Source organism: Zootoca vivipara, chromosome 3, assembly GCF_963506605.1.
Source record: "Zootoca vivipara chromosome 3, rZooViv1.1, whole genome shotgun sequence".
In the NCBI taxonomy this organism is placed as follows: domain Eukaryota; kingdom Metazoa; phylum Chordata; class Lepidosauria; order Squamata; family Lacertidae; genus Zootoca; species Zootoca vivipara.
Window position 1 is genome coordinate 101,844,273 of NC_083278.1, and position 15,671 is coordinate 101,859,943.

General features: G+C 46.4%; 1 protein-coding gene across 1 annotated transcript in view; it reads left to right on the top strand.

Annotated features, from left to right (window-relative positions):
• Positions 1-119: 119 nt before the first annotated feature.
• The window catches only part of TTC7A (tetratricopeptide repeat domain 7A), a 160,969-nt gene continuing 145,417 nt past the window's right edge, over positions 120-15,671 (top strand). Inside the window, exons 1-4 of the mRNA XM_035111163.2 lie at positions 120-452; positions 7,375-7,538; positions 10,052-10,220; positions 14,526-14,656. Of these exons, the coding sequence (XP_034967054.1) occupies positions 275-452; positions 7,375-7,538; positions 10,052-10,220; positions 14,526-14,656 (642 nt within the window). The 5' untranslated portion in view covers positions 120-274. The remainder of the gene's footprint in view (positions 453-7,374; positions 7,539-10,051; positions 10,221-14,525; positions 14,657-15,671) is intronic.

The following is a 15,671-nucleotide window of genomic DNA, read 5'->3' on the forward strand; positions in this document are numbered from 1 at the left end:
CCACATATGTCCATAGCTGCCAAGTTTTCCCTTTTCTCACGAGGAAGCCTATTCAGCATAAGGGAAAATCCCTTTAAAAAAGGGATAACTTGGCAGCTATGCATATGTCCCGAGCCGCAGCGCCGCTGGAGCCTCCCTTTCCACCAGGCGCACGGGAGCGCGCGATCCTGCCCCTGCTCGGCGAGGGGAGGGGAACCCGGCTGTTCCCCAGGCGCACGCCCGGCTGCCCGGGACTTCCCTGTTGTACACGAGTCACTCACCCACCCACGCTAAGATGGCTGCGAAAGGCTCGCATTTCCACCTGAAAATGGAAGAGGCGGTGGAGAGGTGCCGCGCCGATTGCCAGTGGGACACGCAGCTGGCCGTGGTGGAGCAGATGAGGACGCGGGCGGCCAGTCCCCGGCACAAGTGGGCCAAGGGGGGAGCAGCCGGCGCAGGAGCCCAACCGTCCGGTAAGTCGCCGCCGGGGATCCCGCAGCCAGCAGCTTTTCTTCCCCAGGAAATGGAAGCAGCAGTAGCAGCAGCCGCGGCGCCCGCCCGCCCGCCTGTCTTCCCTTAGCAAGGATCGAGTCGTCCTTCGGTCTCCCGGAGCAAAACCTGCCCAGACGGGAGAGTTGCAAAATCTGTGCCCCGCTTCGTTAAGTTGGTTGCGCGCAGCCAGCTCCCATAGAAAGCTGCAGGAATCAACTCCCAAGTGAAGTCATGTGAACTTTACGCACTGGTTTCGGTCTAAGCGCAACTTAGTCTGGACCCAAGACCCAAGTCCCTTCACCCACCCACACTCTCTTTTGCAAGAGCAGCTAATTCACCCGCACCCCAAACAATGCTTGAGGGTGAAGTTGTAGAGTTGGAAGGGAGGCCGTGGGTCATCTAGTCCAACCCCCTGCGATGCAGGAATCTCAGCCATAGCATCCAGTGACAGATGGCCATCCAACCTCAGCTTGAAAACCTCCAAGGAAGGAGAGTCCACAACCTCGAATAGCTCTTAACTGTCAGAAAGTTCTTCCTGATGTGTAAGCATCCGTTTTGTCATTAATCACTTCATTAAATTTATACTGAGCTGATTGATCATACCGAAAACCTCAATGCGGTGTACAAAAGAAAACAACAGGACAGGCTTCCTCAACCTCGGCCCTCCAGATATTTTGAAACTACAATTCCCAGCATTCCTGACCACTGGTCCTGCTAGCTAGGGATCATGGGAGTTGTAGGCCAAAAACATCTGGAGAGCTGAGGTTGAGGAAGCCTGCAATAGGATTATTAGTAACAACTATCAAAACTTTTTTTAAAAAAACATCCAGAAATAAAAACACACCAGCGCTCTAAATATCTGGGTGCGGTAGGTAGGCTTGTCTCAGCAAAAAATGTTTTTTATCAGGCGCATCATGAGCTTTGCCTCATGAGAGCCAATGCTTTTTTAAACACACAATACAACCCCAGTGTTTCCCCAGAAGTGTGACTGGATCTGCACTCCACAGCTGCTTGTTCCCCAACACTCCTTTTGTGTCTTGTGTGTTGCTCCCAATGATTTTTCTCACACTTTACCCCTATTGGGAATAATCAGAGGATGCTGTCTTGCTCAGGAGTGCAGCCTCAAAGGAAATCAGCTATACAATGTGCAAGTTTACACAGAAGTAAGTCCCAGGGATGTAGAATGGGGCTTACTCTCTAGTAAAGCTGCTGTCCAGGACACAGTTACCTGGAAGTAAACCCCATCATCAAACACAATGGGACTTGCAACTGAATGAGCATAGGCTACATTGCTCAGCTAATTTCTGAGGGTCAGCTATCCTAAAATAATAAACTGGACTAATTCTCTGACTTCCTCCGTGCCAATATGTCACAAACGTCGGTAAAACTTGAAAGCATGCACCACAGTTTGAGAAGGATGTTGGCAAACTGGAATGGGTGTGAAGAAGGGTGACCAAGTTGATAAAAGGTCTGGAAACGTATCTTTGTATGAGGAACAGTTCAATTCTTCAATTCTTTTCTTCAATTCTTGAACTGCCGAAGAACTGATGCTTTTGAATTATGGTGCTGGAGGAGACTCTTGAGAGTCCTATGGACTGCAAAAAGATCAAACCTATCCATTCTGAAGGAAATCAGCCCTGAGCGCTCACTGGAAGGACAGATCCTGAAGCTGAGGCTCCAATACTTTGGCCACCTCATGAGAAGAGAAGAATCCTTGGAAAAGACCCTGATGTTGGGAAAGATTGAGGGCACAAGGAGAAGGGGATGACAGGGGACGAGATGGTTGGAATGGACAGTGTTCTCGAAGCTACGAACATGAGTTTGACCAAACTGCGGGAGGCAGTGGAAGACAGGAGTGCCTGGCGTGCTATGGTCCATGGGGTCACGAAGAGTCGGACACGACTAAACGACTAAACAACAACAAACAAACAACAACAACATGAGGAACAGTTGTGGGAGTTGGTTTAGTCTGGAGAAGAGAAGACTGACAAGTGATAGGGTACCCATTTTCAAGTTCCAGAGTGATTGTCACTTGGAAGATGGTGAAGCTTGTTCCCTCCTGCTCCAGAGGGTAGGACTCAAACCAAAGGAGATTCCGACTAAATATTAGGAATAGCTTTCTGATGGCAAGAGCAGTTCAACGGTGGGATAGACTACCTTCGAAGGTGGTAAACTCTCCTTCATTGGGGGTTTCAAACAGAGGTTGGATGGCCATCTTCTCAGGAATACTTTATCTGCAGTTTCCGCATTGCATGGGTTTGCACTTGATGGCCCTTGGGGTCCTTTCCAGCTCTACAATTCTGTGATTCTATAAAAGCTTCAATTTCTCCTCATTTACCTGCCATAGCAAGGAGGCTGCAGATGACATCGGTGAGCCTGCTGGGTTATCCTCCCCTTGCGTGATTCCCCTCCATTGCACTATTGGTTTTAACTCCATTTAGCCGAGGATTCCTGGGATGGATGATACTGTTGACTTCTCAAACCATTAGAAATAAAGGTTCGGCACCCTGAAATGTGGCTTCTTGGTAGTGGCGCCAACACTGGATCACCCTCTCATCAATTGTCAAGGAGATGGGTAACTATATAACCAGTTTAGAAGACATCTGAAGGCAGCCCTATATAGGGAAGCTTTTTAATGTTGAATGTTTTATTATGTTTCATGTTGGAAGCTGCCCAGAGTGGCAACCCAGTCAGATGGGTGGGGTACAAATAATAATAATAATAATAATAATAATAATAATAATAATAATAATGAACCTTTTCTCAGTAAGTCCAGTACTCAGCCCTCTTTGGGATAAACCAGGCATACCGGTAGGCAAACTCAGCCATCCAGATGTTTTTGGCCTACAACTCCTATCATCCCTAGCTAACAGGACTAGTGGTCAGGTATGATGGGAGTTGTAGTCCCAAAACATCTGGAGGGCTGAGTTTGCCTACACCTGGGATAAACCATGACTGTTTTTAAATGAGTTTTGATAATATCTGAATCCTCTGTGAATCTCCCAGTGCAGACCAGTGTAGCATCAGTAACAACGAATGGGTGAATGTTGTATTTTAAATTGTTGTACCTCACCCTGAGAACTTAGGGTGGAGGATGAGTAATAAAGTAAATGAATAGTTAATAATAATAATAATAATAATAATAATAATATGCATGCCGAGGGCCTTCTCGGTGGTGGCGCCCGCCCTGTGGAACGCCCTCCTATCAGATGTCAAAGAGGAAAACAGCCACCAGATTTTTAGAAGACATCTGAAGGCAGCCCTGTTTAGGGAGGCTTTTAATCTTTAATCGATTATTTTATTCTTCTGTTAGAAGCCGCCCAGAGTGGCTGGGGAAACCCAGCCAGATGGGCGGGGTATAAATAATAAATTATTATTATTAATAATAATAATAATAATAATAATAATAATAATAATAATTCCTTCCTTTGCCAGTATCAGCCATCTTGGACTCTACCACCCACAGAATTTTTTTAAAAAAATTTATGTGGTTGCCACTCTGGGTTCCTTTGGGAGATAGGGCAGGCTCTAAGGAGACATTATTATTATTATTATTATTATTATTATTATTATTATTATTATTATTATTTCAGGAAGTGCAAGTGCCTCTTTCAAAGTTTAGGCCTTCCTTTTGTGTGCTGTAGGCTGTTCATCTCAGCAGGGTGGAAATTAGAGCGAGTGGGCGATGATTCATATTCTTGCATCCTGTTTTAAGCCTTGTTGAGGTAGGAAAAGAAAATATTCTGTGGTCTCTTCTGTAGCTCCAGGAAACATTGTAAGCACCATGTGTGTCTTGCTTGCATCTCGGACATAATAAACCTTAAAAGCGAAACTTTTTCGTTCTAAAAACATGGTCGCCAGGGACGGGGGGGGGGGGGAGAGAAAGAGGTTGAGTGAATTATTCGCCAGGTTCTTGCATTCCCTTTTCAGATCTCTGCCTCAGATCAGGGCTGGAGAGCCGTTTTTTTCCTCTAGAGGGGCTGCCCTGCCAAATTTTAAATTGGCCAGGCAGCCCCACCCAAGAACATATGTGTTTATCCGTCAGACAGAAGTACATTGGCACACATTTTCCTCTCATCCTCTACGGCTGGCAGCAGACCTCCGGGTAGTGTGTGTGAGAGATGAAGCCCATCCTGGACTGAGTGAGATCCTGCTGCTCAGCCACACTTGCCTCAAGAGACCCTTAGCAGGCCTGTTGCCTGGCAATGCCAGGGACGGCCCAGAAATGAGGGCGAAACATGCTGCGCAAACGTATCTCAGGGTGTGCTCGTGTGCACAGGAGTGAGTGTGTTTGTGGGGAGCGTGGCCATAGTCCCCATCTATAATTGAAGGAGCGTCTCCACCCCAATTGTTCAGCCTGGACACTGAGGTCCAGCGCTGAGGGCCTTCTGGCAATTCCCTCCCTGCGAAAAGTGAGGTTACAGGGAACCAGGCACAGGGCCTTCTCAGTGGTGGCACCCTGTGGAATGCCCTCCCACCAGATGTCAAAGCAATAAACGATTACAGTGGTACCTCGGGTTGTGGACCCAATCCGTTCGCACCCCGAAAAGTCCGCAACCCAAGCGATGCTTTTGCCTGGTGCCTCCCAGATGTTTTGGACTACAACTCCCACCAGCATGTGCTAGGCAGGGTTAATAGGAACTGGAGTCCAAAAGATCTGGGTGCCACAGTTTAAGAAGGATATTGACAAACTAGAATGTGTGCAGGAGAAGGCGACCAGGATAATAAATGGTCTGGAAACCAAGCTTTATGAGGAACAGTTAAGGGAGTTAGGTATGTTTAGCTTGAGAAAGAGGAGATTAAGAGGAGATATGATGTTGTTGTTGTTTAGTCGTTTAGTCGTATCCGACTCTTTGTGACCCCATGGACCAGAGCACGCCAGGCACCCCTGTCTTCCACTGCCTCCCGCAGTTTGGTCAAACACATGCTGGAGATATGATAAAAGGTAAAGGTAAAGGGACCCCTGACCATTAGGTCCAGTCGTGACCGACTCTGGGGTTGCGCGCTCATCTTGCATTATTGGCCGAGGGAGCCGGCGTATAGCTTCCAGGTCATGTGGCCAGCATGACAAAGCCACTTCTGGCAAACCAGAGCAGCACATGGAAACGCCGTTTACCTTCCCGCTGTAGCGGTTCCTATTTATCTACTTGCATTTTGATGTGCTTTCGAACTGCTGGGTTGGCAGGAGCTGGGACCAAGCAACGGGAGCTCACCCCGTCACAGGGATTCGAACCACCGACCTTCTGATCAGCAAGCCCTATGCTCAGTGGTTTAACCACAGCGCCACCTGGGTCACCTGGGAGATATGATAGCCAGCATTAAATATCTAAAGGACTGCCACATGGAAGAGGAAACAAGCTTGTTTTCTCCTGGTAGAACCTGTCCCAGTGGATTCAAGTGGATTCAAGAGATTCTGACTAAACGCCAGGAAGAAACTTTCTGACAGGAAGCTGTCTGGCGGTGGAACAGACTCCCACGAGAGGTGGTGGACTGTCCTTCCTTGGAAGTTTTTAAGCAGAGGTTGGATGTCCACCTGTCATGGATGCTCTAGCTGAGATCCTGGCCTCGTAGTGTGTTCAACTAGGTGACCCTCAACTCTACAATTCTGTGGTTCTGTCTGGAGGGCAGCAGGTTGAGGGAGGCTGCTGTTGACCCATCGGTATGCACTTCAAACAATGGTGAGGAGTGGAGGACTTTTCTGTGCGGCTGCATGCTCAAGTTCAGTTTAATTGCTTTGGGAGCTCGGCACACTTGCCTTTCACTAGATGGTGTCTTGTTGCCATAACCCAGAGCCCCGCAGGTGCTCCGCTGTGCATGAAACAGCTGTTCAAGTGTGCGCGCTTCCCCGCTGGGTTGAACAGAGGTGCCGTCTCTTTCGTTCCCTTTTGTACGCTTTGCATTCCTTTCCGCTGAAACGAGTGCCTCTTGCAGGCTGGAGTGCTCTGCAAGAAATCACTTTGAATCTACTCAGGTAAACGCCACTGGAGCAGAAGAACTTCTGTAAGAAAATGTATTCATTCGCTGCTCCCTCCTTCCAACTTGCGTTTATACAAACAGAAACCTTCTTATTTTTGACTGTGGCTGGGCAGCTGGCAAAATAGGGCTGGTTGCCCATGTAAGCTCAGTGACTTATCATGTCTCTAAAGCACAGATGGGAGAAACAGTAGCCCACCATATGTTGCTGGACTACAGCTCCCATCAGTCCTGACTGTTGGGCATGCTGGCTGAGGCTGATGGGAGTCGAAGTCCAACAATGCCTGGGTGACCACGGGTTCCCCTATCTTTGCACTCATTTTAGAGCAATATATTCTTTGGCTTGGTGGTACTATTCTTGCTGGAAATTAGACTATACCCAGTCTTTATTGAACATTCCTTCTGATTTGTTTGCAGGAAAGTTATGAGTATTCGTCACGATTTGCTTGCCTGGTGGTTACACCTTTCCCCTATTAAGCATTCCTTCATCCCACACTTTTTAGTGCGTTAGCCTGTCGTTTTCCTAATTGCAAAATGTTGATCCTATGCATGTTTGTTCAGAAGTAAGTTCCTCAGTGCCTTAAGTCTGAAACCAACCTATACAATTTGGCATTGGCGAGAAAATTATGCCCATTCCTTGTAGCTAAAATACGATATATTTCCAGTACAGATTTTTCAGGCCTGAAAAATCTCTGTATTCGCATTGAACACATGCAAAATGGTCATTGCCTGTGCCAAAAAAGAGCAGGGAATCGTCTGAGCTTGTTGCTTTGTAGGCGAATAACTTTTGCTCTCAGTATTTTAACTTCCTTATGTAACAAAATGTTTATATAGCAGATAACTTCTGTGTTTATCTTTGTGGCCTGCTATAGATGAGAACATGACATTGAGTGTGTGACTTTCCTTTACTCTGTCTACTCTGTCTTGCAGATGACTATGGGAACCTTTTAGTTGCCGAGGCCCTGCTGGAGCTGTGCTTGAACGAGAACCTTGCCAAAATCAAGGACGCCGTTCCATTAATGGAAAAATCCGAGCCCAAAATGAGTGACGCCAAAAAGTATTTGACGGGCATTCTAAACCGAGGGAAGTTGCCGGTAAGTGTCCTCGGCTGACATAAAACATGAGCATTTAACGTGCTGTTAATGATGCACAATTGGAAGGCTCAGATACGAAATGTTGGAACCCATCTCTCTCTCAGTCCTGCATTTCATAAAAGACTCCAGTAAATAATTCCATTTCCTTTTGCTCCACTTATGAGGGAAGAAAATCCTCCACTAGAATCTAATCCAGGCTTCCTCAATCTCGGCCCTCCAGATGTTTTGAGACTACAATTCCCATCATCGCTGACCACTGGTCCTGCTAGCTAGGGATCATGGGAGTTGTAGGCCAAAAAACATCTGGAGGGCCGAGGTTGAGGAAGCCTGATCTAATCCATTGTCCTTGCTGCAGGATTCTGTAATCTGCTTCACACATCACATTGTTACTTATTTATTGAATTTCTATATTGCCCTGTATCCAAAAAACACAGGACAGTTTGCAATGTAAAAACGCAAAAACATAACGTACAAACAATAACAATAACCTACACAGACACACAGTTTGAAAGATCTTATATGAACATCTTCACATTCTAAAATGAAACAAAATAGTGCAAACGAGGGGGTTTTCAGTGTTTGCCAAAATTTTGTTATGCTTTTGGGGGGAAATTAAAAGTATTCAGGAAAGAAACCTATTTCTTTCCACCCAGATTTCATTTAAACTATACTTAAAAACAAACACTATTTCAAAAGCTACAAATAGAAGTCAATTCATTCCTATACAGTTCATTTCACCATACATTCTTACTTAACTACATGAAACTTTTGAAATACCATATATAAGAATGTTTTGTTATCAATTAAACTCAATAAAGATGGAAAACAAGCAAACAAACACTATGCAGGGAACCAGGCAGAGGGCCTTCTCGGTGGTGGCGCCCGCCCTGTGGAACGCCCTCCCATCAGATGTCAAAGAGGAAAACAGCTACCAGATTTATAGAAGACATCTGAAGGCAGCCCTGTTTAGGGAGGCTTTTAATGTTTAATTGTTTTATTTCATTCTTCTGTTGTAAGCCGCCCAGAGTGGCTGGGGAAACCCAGCCAGATGGGCGGGGTATAAATAATAAATTATTATTATTATTATTATTATTATTATTATTATTATTATTATGCTTTAATGCAAATGCACAACATGCTGGTACATAATGCTGAGAAGTCTTCTGGCTCTGCTTCTCCCCTGCTTTTTGCTGCTGCGCCACTAGGAAACAAGTCGGAGTCTGTCTTCTTGAGACATCTAAACCTGGGCTCATGGCTTAACCTCGAGTGGCTGACCATCCCACTCTTCCACAGGGCCATTCATGCCCCACAAATTGGGGAGGGGGATATTTGGCAGCTTTGGGGAGGATGTCCAAAAACTGTTCAATTTGCATTGGGTGGGGCTATACAATTATTTAAGCTGAGATGGCAGATGAACCTTCATTGCCACCCCTCCCATTGGTGGCTGGGTTGCCCCGGCCACTCTGGGCAGCTCCCAACAAAATATTAAAAAACACAATAAAACATCAACCATAAAAAAAAATCTCCCTGATGAGGGCTGCCTTCAGATGTCTTCTAAAAGTCAAATAGTTGTTTATCTGTTTGACATCTGAAGGGAGGAGCGGGCACCACCACTCTGCCTGGTTCCCTGTAACCTCGCTTCTCGCAGTGAGGGAACCGCCAGAAAGCCCTCGGAGCTGGACCTCAGTGTCTGGGCTGAACGATGGGGGTGGGGATGCTCCTTCAGGTCTACAGGGCCGAGGCTGTTTAGGGTTTTAAAGGTCAGCAACAACACTTTGAATTGTGCTCAGAAACATACTAGGAGCCAAGGGAGAATGCATTAGGACTGGTGTTATATGATCCCAGTCACCAGTCTAGCTTCCGCATTCTGGATTGGTTGTAGTTTCCGAGTCACCTTCAAAGGTAGCTTCATGTAGAGCACATTGCAGTAGTCCAAGCGGGAGATAACCGGATCATGTACCACTCTGGTGAGACAGTGCGTGCAGGCACATAGCAAGGGAGGGGCATAGGGGGCGGGCCGCCCCTAGTTCCATACTAGCTCCACTTGCGCCTCGCCTCCTCCGCCTGAGCAGGAAGAAAAGAGCGTGCTATGGAGTGGGTTGCCGGGTGGTGGCACCAGCAAACTGCTCCATAGCGCGCTCTGCTTCAGAGCGCGCCGGCCACCTGGACGGACTGTGCATGTGCGGACATGCGCAGTCTGTCCTGGCGCACGCGTCGTGTGTCGTGACGTCACGCCGCAGAGCGATGCCCCGCCCCCAGGGGGTGCCACCCCGGACAGCCAAGCGGCACCATTCGCCGCTGAGTGTGTGGGCAGATCTATGGATATATTTCTTTCAAATGAATGAAAATGCCTTTGCTTATCACAGCTCAGCATGTACATCAAAGCTCACAAGGCTTGTGCATTGAGGCACTTGATTCTACTTGAATTCAGCCTTGGGGCTGAATGTCAACATTGCATTGTTCCAGTTGGGGGTCTGATGGATTATTGATGGAAATTGTTTCTATTTCTCCAGCCAAAAGATTTGACAGAAGCCATGCTGATCCTGGCGAAGCTCCATTATGTCGAGGGCTCTTACAGGGATGCTCTCAGCATGTATGCAAGAGCTGGCCTTGATGACATCGTGGTGGAGAAGAAGCCTCTGTATATGCTGCGGCTGCTGACAGAAGCTTTTGTAATCAAAGGTAATGGGTTGCCCACTTCTGCTGGAACTATTTGGTGATGGTGATGATTTTGTGTGTCAGGGTTACAAACAAGCATGAGATCTGAAAAGGTCAAAGGCAACTGCTGCTGCTGATACCTTACCAGTCCAGACTGGCACCATCCCCTGCTTCTTGGGGGTAGGATCCTTCTTTTCCATGCAGCCTAAAATGACGTTAGCTTTTTTTGCTGCATCACCCCACTGCTGGCTCTTTGCCTTAGCCTCTCACTTTTCTCAGTAGTGCCGAGCCAGTTACCTGAATCATATGGCTCTTCTTCCCTCTGCGTAACACTTTGCATTTGTCTTTGCTGCTTTTTCAGGCTTCAGGGTGTGTGTGTGTGGGGGGATATATCTCTTGATGCCTGTTAACCCTTTTCATTTGGTGGGAGTTGGGTGTCGCGGGAATGCCGGGGCAACCATTGCATTATTTTTCTGGAGGAACTTTGTAAAAACCCTCTTGCGATCTCCATCTTCTGTTTGCCACCAGTGCTTTTCTTTATATCAGTGTTGCTGGAATAGTTGCTATCTCTCTCTCTCTATCGATCTACTTTTCCTATTCTCCTCCTTTTCAGCATGCCTTCCAGCTTGTTAGGTGGATGGGAGCTCTGGGATGATCTGATACCTCCAACTGGTATGTAAAGCTTGAAACTGAACACGTGTGCCCTTGGAATGAACCTTGCAGTGAGTGCACCTGTGGTCAATTTGATGTGCGCCTGTTGATCTCTCTGCACGCATGATGTGTCTTGATAGTTTTGCTGATTTGTTGGCTTCTGTGCATATCTAGCAGAAGGAACCTTGCTGGATAATGACATCTGGAAAGGACAGCTTTGCGAGTGAGGCCACATCCGCAGCAGACATTTCAAGCGCCATGATGCCACTTTAAACGGTCATCACTTCCTGCAAAGAATTTTGGGAACCATAGTTTGTTAAGGGAGCTACAGTTCCCAGAGTAGTTTAACCAGTGCTTTTTTTCCGGAGGTACACAGGGTAGGCATATCCCTAAACATTTTGTGAATCTAAGTTTGGCCTCATTGAGGGGCAGAATTTCAATATGAGTAGGAAAATGAGAGCACCCCAAACATACTTTTTTTATAGAAAAACAGCACTGAGTTTAACTATCAATACCTCTCCCTACCACAATGTTTCTTGCACCATGGGTTCCTCATTGAGCTCCGGGTTGTAGGAGACAGCTGTTTGGTAGAAGTTGAAGGCCCTCAGGTTGAAAGAACTTCCCCACCTCTGCTGCATCGCCTAAAAGGCCGACAAATTCATTATGGCGTGAACTTTTTGTGGAGCAGAGTATCCTGAAGGCTCAGTTATTGCAATGCACTTCATGCTGGGCTTCCCTCGTGCCTGGGTTCAGAAGCTCAGAAGTTCAAGTTGGTGTTAAACACATATAACTCCAGTGCTCCAAAGTCTGCTCTGGCTGCCCATACGCTATCAGACCAGGTTCAAAGTTCTTGCATTCATTTAGAAGGCTCTTAACAATTTGGGTCCAGGATACCTCAAGGACTACCTAATCCCTTATATCTGTGACTGATCAAGGATGTTTTTGCACAGGCACCCCCAAACTGCGGCCCTCCAGATGTTTTGGCCTACAACTCCCATGATCCCTAGCTAACAGGACCAGTGGTCGGGGAAGATGGGAATTGTAGTCCAAAACATCTGGAGGGCCGATGTTTGGGGATGCCTGTTTTTGCAGGAGTCACTGTCAGTGGCCCTTCAGGGCTCAGGTACATGCTTGCATCCACCAGGAGCCTTGCATTCAGTATTGTAGGCCTAATTTTATGGACGCTCCCTCCCAGCCGAGGTCAGGCAGGTCTCCTCCCTGCTGAACTTCAGGCACTTGCTGAAGACTTATTCCAGCAAGCATTTAATCGATGTTTGATTTTATAACTGATTTTTTGTTATTATTTTTGAGGTTATATCCTTGTGAACCACTCTTGTAGTTGAGTGGCTTATAAATTGTTTATAAACCGAGTGTGTTGGGGATTAAGCCCCTAAGAGCACAGTTGTGTTTCCCGCTGAGCAGACAGACATGCTTAAGACTGCCAGTCATTGGTTTAACATTTTCTCTTAAGACCAGGTCAGTCAGTGTAATCTAGGATGGACAGACGTTGACCCATGGTAGCAAAGTTATTTATTAAATTTATGTACCGCCCTTCACCTGAGGATCAAAGGGCGGTTTGCAGTATACGCAGACACTGGAGTTCTTGGGCTATTTTTGTTGTTGCCTGACCTGAGTAGACCTTGTAACATCCCTTGGGGAGCTGCTGCATCCTGGCCAGAACAACAAGCAAGCAGTGTGGGGAAAGAATAACTGATCTCTAGGGAGGGACACAGGTGGTGTAAGTTGTTGTTGTGGAAGGCTCAGTTCCTTAAAACAGTCACCGGGGGGGTGGGGAATCCAGCTAATTAATTCTAGCACCCGTTAATTTAACGGGCTTCGTGATACTAGTATATATATATTTATGCAGTCCTGCGGCCAGTTTAATTGGTGATGTGGCACCTTCACCCCCCCCCTTTGGCCCAATGTGAGGCAGAATGCTCTATCTCAGGGATGAGGATCTTGTAGCCTTCCAGGTGTTATTATCTATTATACATTTAGTTGTAGCCCCATCGTTTCCCCTGATGGGGCTAAAGGCGGTTTACAGATGAAAACAAGAATTGCTCCAAACCTAGTAAAGTCAAATCATTAAAATACAATTTAAAAAAAGGTAAAAGATAAAGGACCAGTTGCGAACGACTCTGGGGTTGCGACGCTCATCTCGCTTTGCAGGCCAAGGGAGCTGGCATTTGTCCACTTCTGCAGACAGTTTTTCCGGGTCATGTGGCCAGCATGACTAAGCCGCTTCTGGTGAACCAGAGCAGCACACAGAAACACCGTTTACCTTCACGCCGGAGCAGTACCTATTTATCTACTTTTTTGGTGTGCTTTCGAACTGCTAGGTTGACAGGAGCAGGGACCGATCAATGGGAGCTCACCCTGTTGTGGAGATTCAAACCGCCGACCTCCTGATGGGCAAGCCCAAGAGGCTCAGTGGTTTAGACCACAGCGCCACGCGCATCCCCTAAATTAAATATGGATAGAATTAAAACCATACAGATTTTAAATCTGTTTAAAGCAGGTGTTGGACTCCCAACTCCCATCAGGTCCACCAGCATGTCCAATGGTCATGGATGATGGGAGTTGTAGTGCAGCAACATTTGGAGGGCCACAGCTCCGCCCACCTCCGTTCTCTCTCTCCTTCTTCTTCTTCCTCTTCCTCCTCCTTCTCTTCCTCTTCCTGAAGCCACGCAGAAGTGAGGCAAGGGAGCATCTCTTCGGATCTTTCGTCTTATATATGATTTGTTATTGGCTGCATGCATGCATGCGGCCGTTCGCCTGTTCTTTATTTGTGTATGTTGACTCAGGTAATGCTTTGCTCTTTGCCCCTCAGCAGCTTTGCATGGCGGAGAGAGCATCCTTTTCAGGAACAGGAAGAATAAAGAGAAGGGCTTTTCCCGTTCCCAACACCTCCTCTGTACATTCTGTGTACAGAATGCCCGTGTTTGGTGCAGAGGTGTGAGTGGTTGGAAGAGGCAAGAACGAGGGGCGGGTGCTGCCTTGTTTTGAATCTGACCATTGGCCCACCTTGCCCAGTAAGGTCTGCTCCAGTTCCCATCACCCCCTGCCTGCTTGGCCAATGCTCAGGGATGTATTTGTTTATTTTATTTAACAAACTTTATATACCACTAAGCTGTAAAAACAACCACCACCACCTCAAAGTGGTAAATAATAATAATAATAATAATAATAATAATAATAATAATAATAATGAAATGATCAGTAAAATACTGTTAAAGCAGGTACCATATATTCCGGCATATAAGACGCCTGGGCATATAAGACGACCCCCAACTTTTCCAGTATAGAGTTTGGGATATACTCGCCGTATAAGAAATACGACATGGCGTATAAGACGACCCTTAACTTTTGAGAAGATTTTCCTGGGTTAAAAAGTAGTCTTATACGCAGGAATATTCAACATTGATCAAAATAAACAATAAGCAAACACCTAGGGAGTTAGAGCGGAAATACGCGAGCTATAGTTTCAGAAATGGCAGCCAGTGGCGGTGATGAGGATAAACAAGACCTTGTGAAGGTGCAAGAGTGGGTTGCAAGGTGTGCAGGTGAGTGGATGGAGTGAAGGTGACATGACGTGATACATTAAGTGACAACTCAGGCCTGTTCATGGGCAGTTTCCATCTTGGCTTTAATAAGAACTTGTTGTTGCTCTCCTTACAGGCTTGGCGCTGGAGCGCTCGCCCAATTCCATCGCTTCCCGGGCCCGCCTCTCCGAACGTGAGGAAGAAGTCATGGTTTGCTTTGAAAGGGCCTGTGTGATGGCTCAAGTGTTTCTACAGGAACTCGAGAAGGTAAACTTTTAAGTTTTTCCTCGATATTTAGCAGGACCTGAATAGTAGCCTGAGGAGACACAGAAGCCCCCCTCAACTCTTGTTTCGTGAGATGTGTAGCATTTCTGTTTGAATTGTAATACAGTGGTTCCCAAACTCAATCCGTTCTGGAAGTCCATTTGACTTCCAAAATGTTCGCAAACCTGGGCGCGGCTTCTGGTAGGCTGATTGGCCCCGGAAACAATGCCAACAGACGAAACATACATTTGGCTTCCCAAAAACGTTCGCAAATCGGAAAACTTACTTCTGGATTTGCGACGTTCGGGAGCTGATTTGTTCGGGAGCCAAGCCGTTTGGTCCCAAGGTACCACTGTCATTATTTTTAATTTTGCATCTATACCTATGTGCTGTATTTCCACTTATAGTTATTTCTAACTGTGTTAGTTGGCAGTTACAGTGGTACCTCGACATCTGAATGCCTCGACTTCTGAAGGTTTCGACTTACAAAGTCAGTAAACCCGGAAGTATTTTCGCCGTGCACGTGTTCTGCGCATGTGCAAAGCGCAAAATCGTGCATGCGCAAAATGGACGCTTCGACATCCGAAGGTTTCGACTTACGAAGAGCGCTGCGGAACGGATCGCCTTCGTAAGTCGAGGTACCATTGTATAGCTATTTCTAAATTTGTACCTACACTTGCAAGTGAAGATCTGCATATGCAAAATTTACGTAAATCGGTATTTTCATTTTTTTCCGGTGATACATTTCCTGTGTGTGCAATGAATTATTTACATTTAAATACCTTCTTGTTTTAAATATATTTGTTCATTGTAAAGTATCTATTTTAATGCATTTTAATGATTTCTATGTGCATGTGTGGCATTATATAGTACATACTAGTTAGATGCTTCCCTCCTATGAGTCATAGAGATGTTACATGGTTAATCCAGGCCTGGGCGCATTCAGCTGAATAAGCCCACCAGCTGTGTAGTTGAGCCTGCAAAGTTCTTGGAAACCCTCCTGTTCTAGGCAGGCACC